The sequence below is a fragment of the Oryza glaberrima genome, chromosome 11, assembly GCF_000147395.1.
Source record: "Oryza glaberrima chromosome 11, OglaRS2, whole genome shotgun sequence".
Classification (NCBI taxonomy): domain Eukaryota; kingdom Viridiplantae; phylum Streptophyta; class Magnoliopsida; order Poales; family Poaceae; genus Oryza; species Oryza glaberrima.
The window spans coordinates 5,381,780-5,396,854 of record NC_068336.1 but is presented as its reverse complement, the minus strand read 5'-3'; the positions used below and the strand labels follow the sequence as shown (position 1 = coordinate 5,396,854).

Here is a 15,075-nt window from a genome sequence, read left to right as displayed (position 1 = left end):
ACGGCTAAAACCCATTTTTGCAAATGGCTGAGTGGCATGCTGTTGAAATCTGGTGGGAAATTTTCAATTTTTTAGGTTTTCCTTTTATGTGCTATAACACATGCCTCCTCCTAGGTGTATGTAAAAATCAGCATTTTTTCAAGCAGACAGTATACCCACGTGCGAGAAGTGATTTTTGTAAACGGTCAAGTTAAGCCGTCCACCTGTGAAAAAGAATAAAAATTCCAAAATTCGAGACCCTACCGAGCCCATATCCATTGCCGCTGACATAGTCCACATTGCCACTGTCCGTCGCTGCCGAGGCCTTACAGCTCCTGAGGCCAGCGGTGGTGGATCTGCACCTCTCAAGGTCGGCACCTGGACCGCCATTGTCGAGCTGTCGAGTGTTAGATCCGGCATCACGAGCTCCCCAACACTGGATTTGCCATCACCGCTCCCGGCCGCTGCACCTACCGTCGCTGAGCTCCCCACTGCCATACCCACCATTGCCATGTTCCCTCGTGCCAGATTTGGCGTAGCCGAGCTCCGTAGGATCAAATACAAGAACCAAGCCTATCATAATGGGGTGAATGAACACCAAAAAACTAAAAGCTTTTAGTGAAAATAAAAATTACCCTTAAACTTGACGAAGTTGCACCGGCCACATTGCTGGGTTGCTGCTAGTCTAGCCGCATGTGCACCGCCGGTCTGACCGCCGCTTGTTGCCGGTTGGACCACCTCCCTCCCACGGGAGTGACCGCCCGCCGGTTAGACCGCTCCGATCAAACCGTTGGTATCCCGAAAAATATGTAGTGAAGAAACTCTTGAAAGTAGATCAACTTTATTTGATCAATATGTGTTTACAAAGCACATCTAAAGCACTTATCTCTCAACTCACGAATTATATTTGAAACCTCGAAGCAAACATTAACTTTTCTCTCCCAAAATATCGATATATTCTAACCTCAATCCCTCTATTTATTAAATATTTAGTCACGTGGATTCCACGTGCGCGCTTACTCGTTTAAGTGATGTGCTAAGAACATGAATTAAATTTAAAAATATACATTGTTTTTTAATATTTTACGTTTATATACATGCATGTAAAATATTTGCACAAATATACCTTCTCCATCTGGTGTTCCGGTGGGAACGCGGGATTGAAGCGGTGCCGTGCTTCTATTCTGCGGGACCGGCGGTTGCTCGCTCCCTCGGGAGAGCGGCAGCGTGGTGGAGGGCGGCTGCACGCGGTGCTAAGGCGGTCTCACGGTGCCAATGCGCGGGACCGATCTGGTCACGCGGCACCATGGCGCGCCGCACCGTCCCGTCCCGTCCCGCGCGTGCACCTGTCGCGGTCGACGTGCGCCATGCAAGCATCACCTGTCAAGCACGCATGGTCGCATGCAGGCAGTTGATCCAGTCAAACCCCACAATACATAGGCACTAGCTTAAGAGATTTAATAAGCCTAATTAATATGTCGTTAGCAAATATTTACTGTAGCATCACATTATTAAATCATGGAGTAATTAGGCTTAAAAGATTCGTCTCGCAAATTAGTAACAATCTGTGCAATTAGTTATTTTTTTAGCTTATATCTAATACTTTATACAGGTGTTCAAACGTTTGACGTAACATGGTGAAAAACTTTAGGGTGGGATTTAAACAGGTAGGGTGTGTTCGCTAGTATAGGTTCCCAACCAGGAATGCGCGGAAAACGGAGCGGTTCATTAGCGCGTAATTAATTAAGTATTATCTAATTTTTTAAAATGGATTAATTTGAATTTTTTAAGCAACTTCTGCATATAAACTTTTAAAAAAAACGCACCATTTAGCTGTTTAAAAAACATGCGAATGAAAAATAAGAGAGATGAGTTGGAAAATAGAGGTGCAGAACACACCCCTAGACTGGATCAACTGCCTGCATGCGTGCTCGACATGTGATGCTTGCATGGCGCGTCAACCGGGACACGCGCACACGTGGGACGAGACGGGACGGTGTTGCGCGACTGGCACGGTCCCGCGCCATGGTGCCGCGCGACCGGATCGGTTCCGCGCATCGGCGACGCGGAGGCGGTCGCCTCTTCCGTGTGCAGCTGCCCTCTACCACGCTGCGGGAGCGAGCAGTGCCACACGGCCGTGCTGCGTGACCGTCGGTCCCGCAGAATGAAAGCGTGGCACCGTCTCGGTCCCGCGTTTCTATCATGCGGAGGAGGTATATTTATATAAATGTTTTACATGCATGTATATAAACACAAAATATTGAAAACAATATATATTTTCAAATTTAATTCCTAAGAACATAACGCGTAGTCTTGTCAGTTACTACTTGAGGTTATATGTGTCATCTCTTCTTCCTACTCAGTAGGCCGGTACAAAGTGGCTATATATGGTCCCGTACTCCTGTATCGTCGTAATAGACAATAATCTCAAGTTGCCGTGTGCCTGCCGAAGTTGCAGGCTTGCACAATCAAATATTTGTTCTGTTTCCCCGTCAATTAAAACAGGAATCAAAGCAACACACATATGTGAAGATTAACAGTAGCTTCCTGTTCATTTTAATCTCCAGCAATTCACAGGCGTACAGCAACTGGAGCTGCAGCTGCATATATGCATCCAAATCTGCCAGTCTGGAGAGGCTTGGTCTTGGTGATTGACCAAAGTAAACGCCGATGGAGTCAATGGAAACTAATTAGTCTACCTCCTGCCTAATTAATTCCATGGCTCTTGTATAAGGGGACGAGAGATCGAGCGTGAATTGCACGCTGCTTGCCACTCATGTCCAAATCAACACTCAATCTGACAGTTCAGTTTCCCGGCAGCTAGCGTCGCCCCTCTCAACAATCAACAGTCAAATTAACTTGCATCGGCTTTCTGCTATACATACGTACTCCCAATTCATTCGTCTCTGCTACTATATGCTTCTCCAATATTTCCATGCCTCCCCTCCACGCCTATCTCGGACTCCTCCCTCTTGATCTCAATGCACACTCCATCATGCTCTGCCACAAATGACACTCTTGCGGCGGGCCAGTTGCTCGCCATTGGCGAAAAGCTCATCTCGAGAAATGGCAAGTTCGCGCTCGGCTTCTTCAAGCCTACACTCCCGGAAGACGCGGGAAGTAAGTATAAAAACATTGCATCTCCTGGCTGGTACCTCGCCATATGGTTCAACAAGATTCCAGTTTGTACCACCGTGTGGGTTGCAAACAGGAAGAGGCCAATAACTGATCACGAGCTTAAGCTAACACAGCTGAAATTCTCACAAGATGGCAGTAGCCTTGCCATCATCATAAACCGTGCCACTGAATCCACAGTATGGTTCGTACAAATTGCCAATAGGACAGCACAAGCCAAAACCAGCATGAATACTAGTGCAATTCTCTTGGATAGTGGAAACCTTGTCATAGAAAGCGTACCTGATGTTTATTTGTGGCAGAGCTTTGATGATGCGACAGATCTTGTGCTTCCAGGTGCAAAGTTTGGGTGGAATAAGGTCACCGGGTTGCATCGTACCGGTATATCAAAGAAAAACCTTATTGATCCAGGTCTCGGCTCATATTCCGTCCAATTGAACGAGAGGGGTATTATCCTATGGCATCGAGATCCTTACATGGAGTATTTGACCTGGTCATCGGTACAATTGATAAACATGCTCATACCGTTACATAATTCGCAACTAAAGATGAATTCACAGACCAGAGGTTTCCTTACACCATATTATGTTAATAATGATGAAGAGGGGGTACTTTATGTACCACTCATCAGACGAATGAGCTTCCTCATTTGTCTCACAAGTTGAGCATTTGGTCGCAAGCTAATCAATACTGGCAAGAAGTATATGCCCATCCCACTGATCCCTGCGCTTCATTTGCTACCTGCGGACCATTCAGTTTCTGCATTGCTAATTGCGGACCTTTTGGCGTCTGCGGATGGCAATACAAAACCATTTTGTGATTGTATGGTGTTCTTCTCTCGGAAGTCACCACAAGATTGCACTACTAGGATTTGCAAATCTATGATGAAATGCTTTCGTCACTGAACATAGGCAATTCGTCACAGGGAAAAGTTTATGACGACCGCGTGACGAAACTGTTTTCGTCATATTATTCGCGTCACATATGTACCAAATGACGGAAATGAGAATTTTCGTCACAGAAATGCGTTTCATCGGTGACGAACAGATTCATCACAAAACGTACTCCGTCCCATGTTTCTGCATCCGACGTGGCAGTGGCCATGTCATCATCTAACGTGGCGTGACGAAAGAGCAATTCGTCAAAAAAGTGTGATGACGTGGATTTCCTCATCTAGCCCATTAAATTTGTTCCGGCCCGCTAGTTACATGTACCGATAAGTAGGCCCAAATTTTGGCCACGTCATCGCACTTTTCGATCCAGCCCATTATTTGTGTCCAGCCCATTTCAGCCCATTAGGCCCATTAGGCAAATCTTAGTCCAGCCCGTTATTTGTGTATGGCTCATTTGACCCAAATTATTCGTCGAAGGTGTATCAGTTCAAGAGAGAAATTTTGGCCCATTTGCACTACATGTGCCAGATGTACTGGGCCTATCAAAACATATGCACAACAAATATATCGACAGACACAAGTCTCAGATTAAATATAGAACAATGCTAAAGCTTTTGAGCAACTTGTCTCTAGACCGGCATTCTTCAAAAACGTGTTGTTGGCACCAGTTTGGGAGAGAACCTTGGAAACAACCTCCGTACTAGATCTTGGTGTGTCATCATCTCCAACAGGTTCTGCCATCATATTTTCCATATTATCCTACAGGTTGGAAGATGGAAATATAGAGCATTAGAAAAGCTAGAACTCTAAAATGTGGAAGCTGTACATGCAAGCTAGCAACATAACATGCAGCAATAGTACTAAAGGGAAAGAAAGTACATGTATAGCATCATATATAGCATTCATACTTAAAAGCTAAAATCTGAACTAGTACAGTAATAGAAGTTGCAATCAGACATCCTCCCAGAAAATATAAACATGATATACAACACACAATTCCTATATTTAGTTCACCAGGTTATCATGATAGCTTGCATTCAATCATTCATACTTAGAGCATCACCAACAGTCCCCCTATAATCATTCATACTTAGAGCATTACCATAAAGATGGATCAAATTCTTCAGGGCAATAGATGTTATGTAGATGCTTCATGGGAGGATCATGCTACTGGAATTGGAATTTTCTTTCAATAGATGTTTTCTGGATCCCCAGAGAGAAACAAAATTGCTGACAAGCTAGCTAAAGAAGCTAAAGCTGATACCCTAATCAATCCTATCTATAACTATCAAAACATCTCTCACATTGCCTATCCTTCCAAGAGATTGTCATGCTTCTTCTCTGTTTATGCTCACTTCAATTCTTTAAAACAGCAACACCAACAGCATCACATAAACAAGAAACATCACATAAACAGCAAGCATCTGTACTGTTACAAGACCATTATACTTCAGACCATTACAAAAAAAAATGGGCAGTCACATAAACAAGACCACTATACTTCACCAGCATTCATTTTGTTTTAAAAAACATGTTCCTACAGACTACCTGCAATCCATGATTTTGTGTGAATCAGCAAATGCTGTCAGCAAGCACTTTGGTTAATATGAAAAAAATATTAACACATGACTTCCTCCTCAGCATGTAAAATTCAAGCAGTATCTTTTTGCCCTTGGCAGGTAAGTTATTATCCTGTGGAAAGCCAAACTTTTCAGCATTGCATCAATTTTATCTCTGCATGACTAGGTTTCAAGTTTCACCTTTCAGTGTATAAAATTTCAGCAAAGATTCTTTCAAATTTAGTGCAAAAATAGTTTTCAGAGAGGAATGAACAAATAGTACCAAACCAGTGCACAGCAAAAAAAGGTAGTTTTAAGTGTCGAATGGCTAATCAGTACCAAGGCAGTCCACAGCTAAAAAATTTAGTCTACAGTAATGTAAATTAGTTTAGAGATGACTCATTTTTGGCATATGGATAGTATCCAATTCATGAATGTTGAGCAAAACTTTTTATCCACTTTTGCATTACACACACATACTGCATTGTTGTACTTCTAAACACGGGCAGCCATCCTTGCAAAAAATTCAACGCACTTCACAACTTCGTAACACAATCCCAATCTCATGAACAAGCATAGGTGATTAGAGATCAAATACCTTGACTGCTGACAAAATTATCCACGGGGGCACTGAAGCTGCTTCGATGGTCGAACTCCTCTTCATTAGCAGGCCAATCATGCCCCAAATCGACGCCGGCCGAGTCGTGCTCCACGGGAACGTCCCCTCTGCATATGGCTGCTACTCTTCATCCCGCTCTGACGACGGCTGCTGGCTGGGTCTGGGAGGGGCAAACCCTAGACGAGAGCCAACCATGGGTCGCAGAGGAGTCGGCTGCCGATGCAGCCCGTACTGGGGCGGCGGACCAAATCGCGGCGGCAGCAGCGGCGGTGGACCTTGAGGACGTGAGCGAGCCGGCTGCCCCCAATAGTGCGCCAGATGTGGATCCTCCGCCTCGACGAAGCGAGGCGCCGGCGGAACAAAGAGGGATGGTGAGGAAGCCCGGAGATGCGCCGCTTGGTTGCTGGCCGTCTCGCCGGCTCGCCGGCCACGGCGGCCAGCAGCAGCGAATGCGGTGGCGCGGAGGCGCAGGCGGAGGCGGAGGCGGCACTAGATGCTGCCGCCGCGGATCTGGCGAGGTAGGAGGGGAAGAAATGAGAGAGAGAGGATGAGGGTTAGGGTTTGCAACTCTATTTTATACTTCATTGGCGCAAGGATAGCCATTCGATCAAGAATCAATGGCCAGAAATTTATGGGCCGAGTACGGTAATGGGCCGATTTCAGGGTTTAGGCCTACTAATATATGTGGTATTTTTTAGATTTTAATTTACGAGAACTTTAAATTTAGTTTTAGACCAATTTTTGTGTTTCAAATGCAAAAAAACATAAACAACAAAATGGTAGAACCCATCGAGATCTTCAACTATTGTACTTTGTTAGTTTCAACAATTTAAATTTGAATTTTCAAAATTTGACAACTTCGAACAAAAATTGGGGTTAATACATGATTTCAAATGGAAAATTCACCAAAACCAAAGTTGTAGAACTCATCGAGATGCAAAATTTTTATTTTGGTCATTTCTTCATCTGACTCTATTTGAATAATTTGAAATTTAAAATTCAAAGTTTGAGAATTTCAAATAGAATATTTTATCAGTGAACGACTTCAACTGAAAAAGTCATCAACAACAAAGTTATATAATCCATCTAGATCTACAATTTTTATTTTGGTTATTTGTTCTTCTGACAAAGTAATAGTAACATTGTTCACAAAATTTACAGATCTGGCATATGGTTTCATAAATTACGAGAGAGATGTGTAAATTTTGAGAATAACATTACTATCACTTTATCGAATGAAAAAATGACCAAAATAAAATTTGTAGATCTCGATTAGTTATACAACTTTTATGTTCATAACTTTTTCAGCTGAAATCATTTACTACTTCAAAATGTTGTTTGAAGTTGCCACTTTTTGAAATTTAAATCTTCAATTGATAAAACAAAGTCACATGAAAGTATGACAAAAATAATAGTTGTAATAACATAACAAATTGATAGATCATGAATTTAGAAAATTTTAGAAAAAAGAATAATAAATTTGAAGTTAGTATGAGAGAGAAAGACTACCTACAAGTTTTAGCCAGAGATTAAAAAGACAAACCACACTTTATGATGAACCCACGAGTAGGTGATGCAGGTCCTAGGTCGTCCGCATAAAACATTCAATCATTCATGCATTCGAAAATTGTGAAACATCAACTAAAAGTAAAACATTACCAGCATATGTTTCATAGTCTAATGGTAACTTGGTAAGTGTATTAACCTTACTTTCGCGAGGTCTTGGGTTCGAGCAATGCCTACTGCACGCATGCGACTGTTTTTAACCTCCTTTTTCTGACAAGCGGGACCCACGATTGAGAGATATGTTATTTACTGACAGGTGGGACCCGCGAGAGAGAGCTAAGTTATTTTACTCATAGGTCCCAGTACAAACAGATCCCACCGACATCTAGGCAAAACACGTGGACTAAACAAGACACGTTAGCAGGGCGTCAGTCATAAATATGACGAATTCATGTACGGCATAGCTATGCAATATGATCAATCATTTTCATGACAAAAAAGCTTCCTATTGTCTGACAAAGATAAATGATTCGTCATGACTATACATGGGTTCGGCCCCATAACCTGGCATGCATGACGATCCTATGAATTTGTCACAAAATAACGTCATCCAGTGACAAAAAATAGAAATGTCATTAGGAAATCGTCATGGATCAACAAATTTCTAGTAGTGTTGGGAGCTCGTGGATCAAACTGCAGGTTGCTTCAGAAATACAACATTAGATTGCTCTAGTAATAGGAGCTCGACAGACATGTTCCTCGCAATATGTCGTGGCGTATTGCCCACAAATCATAAAATAGTAGAAGATGCTACCACACAAAGCAAATGCGAAGAAGCTTGTCTTAGTAACTGCTCTTGCATTGCTTATGCCTATGAAGATAGCACATGCTATGCCTGGCGTGGGGAACTGCTTAATTTAAGGCTACAAAATAGCATTGAAAGTCTTTCTGAAGATACTCTTTATCTTCGCCTTGCTGCCAAAGATATGCCAGCTTCAACCAAAAACAAACGAAAACCAGTTCCTGCAGCTGTTACAATAGCAAGCATTATTGGTTTTGGGTTATTAATGCTCTTGTTGTTGTTCTTGATTTCGCAAAACAAACTCAAGTGCCGTGGTGTGCCATTACATCACACCCAAGGCAGCAGCGGAATAGTAGCCTTTAGATATACTAATTTAAGTCATGCTACTAAAAATTTCTCAGAAAAGCTAGGGTCAGGTGGTTTTGGTTCTGTGTTCAAGGGAGTATTAAGTGACTCGACTACAATTGCAGTGAAACGGCTCGATGGTATGCATCAGGGTGAAAAGCAATTCAGGGCTGAGGTGAGATCACTTGGATTGATTCAACATATAAACCTTGTCAAATTGATTGGTTTCTGCTATGAAGGTGATAAGAGGCTTCTTGTGTATGAGTACATGATAAATGGTTCTCTTGATGCCCACCTTTTTCATAGCAATGGTGCCGTCCTAGATTGGAGCACTAGGCATCAAATAGCCATAGGACTTGCTAGAGGATTGTCCTACTTGCATGAGAGTTGCCATGAATGCATAATACACTGTGATATTAAGCCAAAAAATATACTTGTTGAAGCATCATTTGCTCCCAAAATTGCAGACTTTGGGATGGCGGCATTTGTGGGAAGGGATTTTAGTCGGGTTCTAACTACTTTCAGGGGAACTAAAGGGTATCTTGCCCCCAGAGTGGCTTAGCGGAGTCGCTGTTACTTCAAAAGTTGATGTTTACAGCTTTGGTATGGTACTGCTAGAAATCATATCAGGAAGGAGGAATTTATCCGAAGCATACACAAGCAACCATTATCATTATGATTATTTTCCTGTGCAAGCCATCAGCAAATTTCATGAGGGAAGTGTGCAGAATTTGCTTGATCCAGAATTACATGGTGATTTCAATTTGGAAGATGCTGAAAGGGTTTGTAAAGTTACTTGTTGGTGCATCCAAGAAAATGAAATTGATAGGCCAACAATGGCTGAAGTGGTTCTTTTTCTTGAGGGTCTACAGGAGATTGATATGCCCCCATGCCAAGACTACTTGCAGCCATAACTGAAAGGTCTCATATATAGTTTCAATGTTGTAATGTTTCATAAATACTTTTTATTCAATGTATTCAATCTTTTGTAGCGAAGATATATTAGTTAGTTGCATATATGCGTGCACATCTTATATTATGAAATATGCGACTTATATTATGGAATGAAGAGAGTAAAACTTACTGTACATTATTGCATACTGTTGCAGTCCTTCATTTCAAGGAACGAAATATTGGTTGATGCCTGGTCAAAGTAGGGTTGACTGTTGACGACTTGACAAATTGATCTTCTAGATAAAGTACCTTTTAATTATTTAGTAATGCAAAGCTTAATTCGCGCAGTGACAAGCTCCACTAGGAAGAACAACTGGGTTTTGGAACGAGTTGTTTATGAGATTGTCTAGCAGTTTATCAGTAGCTGGTTTTCCTGAAATTTTTCTGCATTTCACTAATGTGCTAAGAACATAGCGCGTAGTATGGTCCTAGTACTTGAGATTATATATGTGTTTTCTCTTCTACCTATACTCATAGGAATAGGATGGTACAAGTGGCCATGGGTAGTGCTGTGCCATCATAATCAACCATTATCTCAAGTTGCCGTGTGTGCCTTCCTAATTAGTTGCACGGTCAAAAGCGTTTATTCTGTCAGTTAGCGTGCAGCTTGCCTAATTCACTAGCTAGCTTGCTTGGTCTCGTGGTTGACCAAAGTAAACGCGGATGGCTTCTTTACTGCTCCCTCCACTTTATATTATAAATCGTTTTAATTTTTTAAGTCAAATTTTTTAAAAGTTTAATCAAGTTTTGTAAAAAAAATAGCATTGAACATATTTTGATAGTTTTCTTTGTTTTCTATTAAAAATATTGCTAATTTTTTTTATAAACTTGATCAAATTAACCTAAAAAAGTTGGTTTAGAAAAATAATCAAAACGACTTGTAGTATATAAGACGGAGATATAGTAATTTGTTGACTTTGGCTTCCATATTAGGAGATCAACTGGGCAGTCATGTGACATGTCCCAAGCTGCATCGACATTCTTGTATATATATCCTCACTTGTGCCAACACCTTGCACTTATACACCTCTGGTAGCTTCATTCTCTAGTCCCTACTTCAACATTTTCATGCCTCCCCTCTACAGGTATCTTGGTCTCCTCGTCATCTCCCTGCACACTCCATCATGCTACGCCGCGAATGATACTCTCGCGGCGGGGCAGGTGCTCGCCGTCGGCGAAAAGCTCATCTCGAGAAACGGCAAGTTCGCGCTCGGCTTCTTCAAGCCTACACTCCCTGAAGGCACTGCAAGTAAGTATGGCAACGTCACCTCTCCTGGCTGGTACCTTGCCATATGGTTCAACAATATCCCGGTTTGTACTACTGTGTGGGTTGCTAATAGGGAGATGCCAATCACTGAGCCAGAGCTCAAACTAGTACAGATGAAAATCTCAGAAGATGGTAGCAGCCTTGTCATCATAAACCATGCCGCTAAGTCCATAGTATGGTCTACACAAATCACCAATGGGACAGCACATGCCAAAACCAGCGTAAACACTAGTGCAATTCTCTTAGATAGTGGAAACCTTGTCATAGAAAGCCTAAGTGATGTATACTTATGGCAGAGCTTCGACTACCCAACCGATCTTGTGCTTCCTGGTGCAAAGATTGGGTGGAATAAAGTAACTGGGTTGTGCCGTACGTGCACCTCAAAGAAAAACCTTATTGATCCGGGTCTCGGCTCATATTCCGTCCAACTAAACTCTAGAGGTATTATCCTTTGGCATCGAGATCCTTACATAGAGTATTGGACTTGGTCATCCATACAAATGACATATACTCTTATACCGTTACTCAATTCACTTCTAACAATGAATTCGGAGGCTAGAGGTTTCCTTACCCCAACATATGTTAACAATGATGAAGAGGAGTACCTCATGTACCATTCATCAGACGAATCATCCTCCTCGTTCGTCTCGATAGACATGTCTGGCCAGGTCAAGTTGAATATTTGGTCGCAAGCCAATCAATCTTGGGCTGAAGTACATGCAGAACCTTGGGCACAAGTATATGCCCAACCTCCTGATCCATGCACTCCGTTTGCTACATGTGGACCTTTTGGCATCTGCAATGGCAATTCAGAACAATTTTGTGATTGTATGGAGAGGTTCTCTCAAAAATCACCTCAAGATTGGAAGCTCAAGGATCGAAGTGCAGGTTGCATAAGGAATACACCATTAGATTGCCCCAGTAATAAGAGCTCAACAGACATGTTCCAGACAATAGCTCGGGTCACATTGCCCACTAACCCTGAAAAATTAGAAGATGTTACCGCTCAAAGCAAATGTGCAGAAGTTTGTCTCAGTAATTGCTCCTGCAATGCTTATGCCTACAAAGATAGTGTATGCTCTGTTTGGCATAGTGAACTCCTTATTGTAAAGTTACGTGATAACATTGAAAGTCTTTCTGAAGATACTCTTTACCTTCGCCTAGCTGCCAAAGATATGCCAGCTTCGACCAAAAACAAACGAAAACCAATTATTGCAGTTACCATTGCAAGCATTGTTGGTTTTGGGTTACTAATGCTCGTGATGTTCTTCTTGATTTGGCGAATCAAATTCAATTGTTGTGGTGTGCCATTACACCACAACCAAGGCAACAGTGGAATAATAGCCTTCAAATACACTGATTTAAGTCATGCTACCAAAAATTTCTTAGAAAAGCTAGGGTCGGGTGGTTTTGGTTCTGTGTTCAAGGGAGTATTAAGTGACTCGACTACTATTGCGGTGAAAAGGCTTGATGGTTTGCATCAGGGAGAGAAGCAATTCAGAGCTGAGGTGAGCTCTCTTGGATTGATTCATCATATAAACCTAGTCAAATTGATCGGTTTTTGCTATGAAGGTGATAAGAGGCTACTTGTGTATGAACGCATGATAAATGGTTCTCTGGATGCCCATCTTTTTCATAGCAATGGTACCATCCTAGACTAGAGCACTAGGCATCAAATATCCATAGGAGTTGCTAGAGGATTGTTCTACTTGCATGAGAGTTGCCACAAATGTATCATACACTGTGATATTAAGCTAGAAAATATGCTTCTTGAAGCATCATTTGCTCCAAAAATTGCAGACTTTGGGATGGCGGCATTTGTAGGAAGGGATTTTAGCCGGGTTCTAACTTCATTTAGGGGAACTAAAGGGTATCTTGCTCCAGAGTGGCTTAGTGGAGTTGCTATCACTCCAAAAGTTGATGTTTACGGTTTTGGTATGGTATTGCTAGAAATCATATCAGGGAGGAGGAATTTATCCAAAGCATACACAAGCAAGCATTATCATTTTGACTATTTTCCTATGCAAGCCATGAGCAAACTTCATGGGGGAAGTGTGCAGGATTTGCTTGATCCCAAATTAAATGGTGATTTTAATTTAGAAGAGGCTAAAAGGATTTGCAAAGTTGCATGTTGGTGCATCCAAGAAAATGAGTTTGATAGGCCGACAATGGGTGAAGTGGTTCGCATTCTTGAGGGTCTACAAGAGGTAAAGATGCCCCCCACACCAAGATTATTTGCTGACATAACTGAAAAGGTCTCCTATGTAGTTTCAGTGTAATACTACTTCTTAAATATTTCGTATTCAATGTTAGCATCGTTTGTTTCAGTAAATTTTAAGCTCTAATATAGTAATATGTGGCAATCGCGCGCTTACCGCATGGTGCATGTGACCGATCTCATGTTTTCTTATTTACATTTCTTTAAGACTGATTAGAGTATGCATGCATTATAGCTAAATATGGTAGAAGATTGCATGTATATTTAATGAATGGGGCAGGTGGTATATATCATAAAATGAAAAAGCGGATACACACTAGTACTTCCTTATTACTACCTCCGTTTTTTAATAGATGACGCCGTTGACTTTTTCTCACATGTTTGACCATTCGTCTTATTCAAAAATTTTATGCAAATGTATAAGATATAAATCACACTTAAAGTACTATGAGTGATAAAAGAACTCATAACAAAATAAATTATAATTACGTAAATTTTTTGAATAAGACGAATGGTCAAACATGTGAGAAAAAGTCAACGGCGTCATCTATTAAAAAATGGAGGGAGTAGTTGCTTTAGAGATACTAGCTAGGCGGACAAGCTCAGTGTTCAAAATTCAGACTGAAATTTCAAAATTTTAAGTACCCCTCGATGGATCAAAATCTGAGTCATATTTGGTTGAATTTATTTGATCTTAACGATTTTTTCTTGCATTTTGATGATTTTAATTAAAACTATTGATGCCTAGAATTTTTGAAAATATGAAATTTTGGTGCCCATAGGAAAGATTGTTTACTTCAAAAAATTTTTTTAAAAAAAACCCTAGCATACCAAATTGGACTGTATTTATCCATCAAAAGGATAATTAATTCTATGTGCATTTCGAAAGTACAGAGCATTCAAGCATTCCTAATTCCTATGTTTTCTACGTGCACATTGTTTTTTCTCTTGCTATCTATGAAAAATATTAAATAAATAGGGGTAGAGCTCAACGGTAAATTACGACGTTTCCAAAGTGACACGTTTTATTTTACTAGTGAACGTGCACGTGCAATGCACGTTTTCATAATATATATTTTTGCTGATCATATACTGGTACAGTATTAAAAGAATCATCATAGGCACCGGTTAAAATATAATTATTGCAATGGTCATTCATGAAATAAACCTAATTTGTTATTTTATTACATAGCAACAGAATGGAAAATATGTAAATTATTTGTTATGATAGATTCCATATCCACTTCCAGACCAGTCGCTTTCATGAAATGAGGTAGCGTCGTTTAGCTCTAATTTGACCGTCCTACATCTGAGGGCATTCTTGAGGTATTCATGGATCTGAGATGAGGTAGTATCGTTCATCTCTAATTTGGCCATCCTACATTGAGGGCATTCTTGAGGTAATCATGGATCCTGATATCGTTTAGTAGGTCGTCTTGAACATCTGGATGCACATGTATGTAATACGACACATTTAGTATTATGTATTTTGAATATTTAAGTAGAAGAAATAAAATATGTGCATGTACCTCGAAGAGAACCGTACATCTCACTTTTTTGGTAATAGAGAGTTACAAGGTTCACGAACAAGCTGCAAAACAACCAAATTGTGTGCCAACACTTTATTAAATTATTTTGTTTGTATGAAAAAAAAATATCGACCAGATTACAATGTCTTCAAATCGCCTGATCGACCCTAATCGCACAGGCGGCAATTTACATAAAAATGGTTGAGATGCAACCAACATTAATTATTTCAACTCAAAATTGTATTTTGCACAATATCAAACACATACTG

General features: G+C 40.9%; 1 protein-coding gene, 1 long non-coding RNA gene and 1 pseudogene across 2 annotated transcripts; 2 read left to right on the top strand and 1 right to left on the bottom strand.

The window, feature by feature from the left end:
* Nucleotides 1–2,914: 2,914 nt before the first annotated feature.
* On the top strand, nucleotides 2,915–9,772 carry LOC127754686 (G-type lectin S-receptor-like serine/threonine-protein kinase At2g19130; annotated as a pseudogene).
* On the bottom strand, nucleotides 4,419–6,726 carry LOC127753693 (uncharacterized). Its single transcript, XR_008012684.1, has 2 exons — nucleotides 6,165–6,726; nucleotides 4,419–4,766 (listed from the first exon to the last, which is right to left on the bottom strand). It is a non-coding gene; the product is annotated as an uncharacterized LOC127753693 (long non-coding RNA).
* Nucleotides 9,773–10,835: 1,063 nt separating the features above from the next.
* On the top strand, nucleotides 10,836–13,517 carry LOC127754378 (G-type lectin S-receptor-like serine/threonine-protein kinase At2g19130). The gene has a single exon (XM_052279879.1). The coding sequence runs from the start codon at nucleotides 10,861–10,863 to the stop codon at nucleotides 12,718–12,720; it is 1,860 nt and encodes a 619-aa protein (XP_052135839.1). The 5' UTR covers nucleotides 10,836–10,860; the 3' UTR covers nucleotides 12,721–13,517.
* Nucleotides 13,518–15,075: the final 1,558 nt, after the last annotated feature.

Excerpts from the sequence above, each read along its gene's own strand:
- LOC127754378 (XM_052279879.1), top strand. The coding sequence starts at position 10,861 with ATGCCTCCCCTCTACAGGTATCTTGGTCTCCTCGTCATCTCCCTGCAC.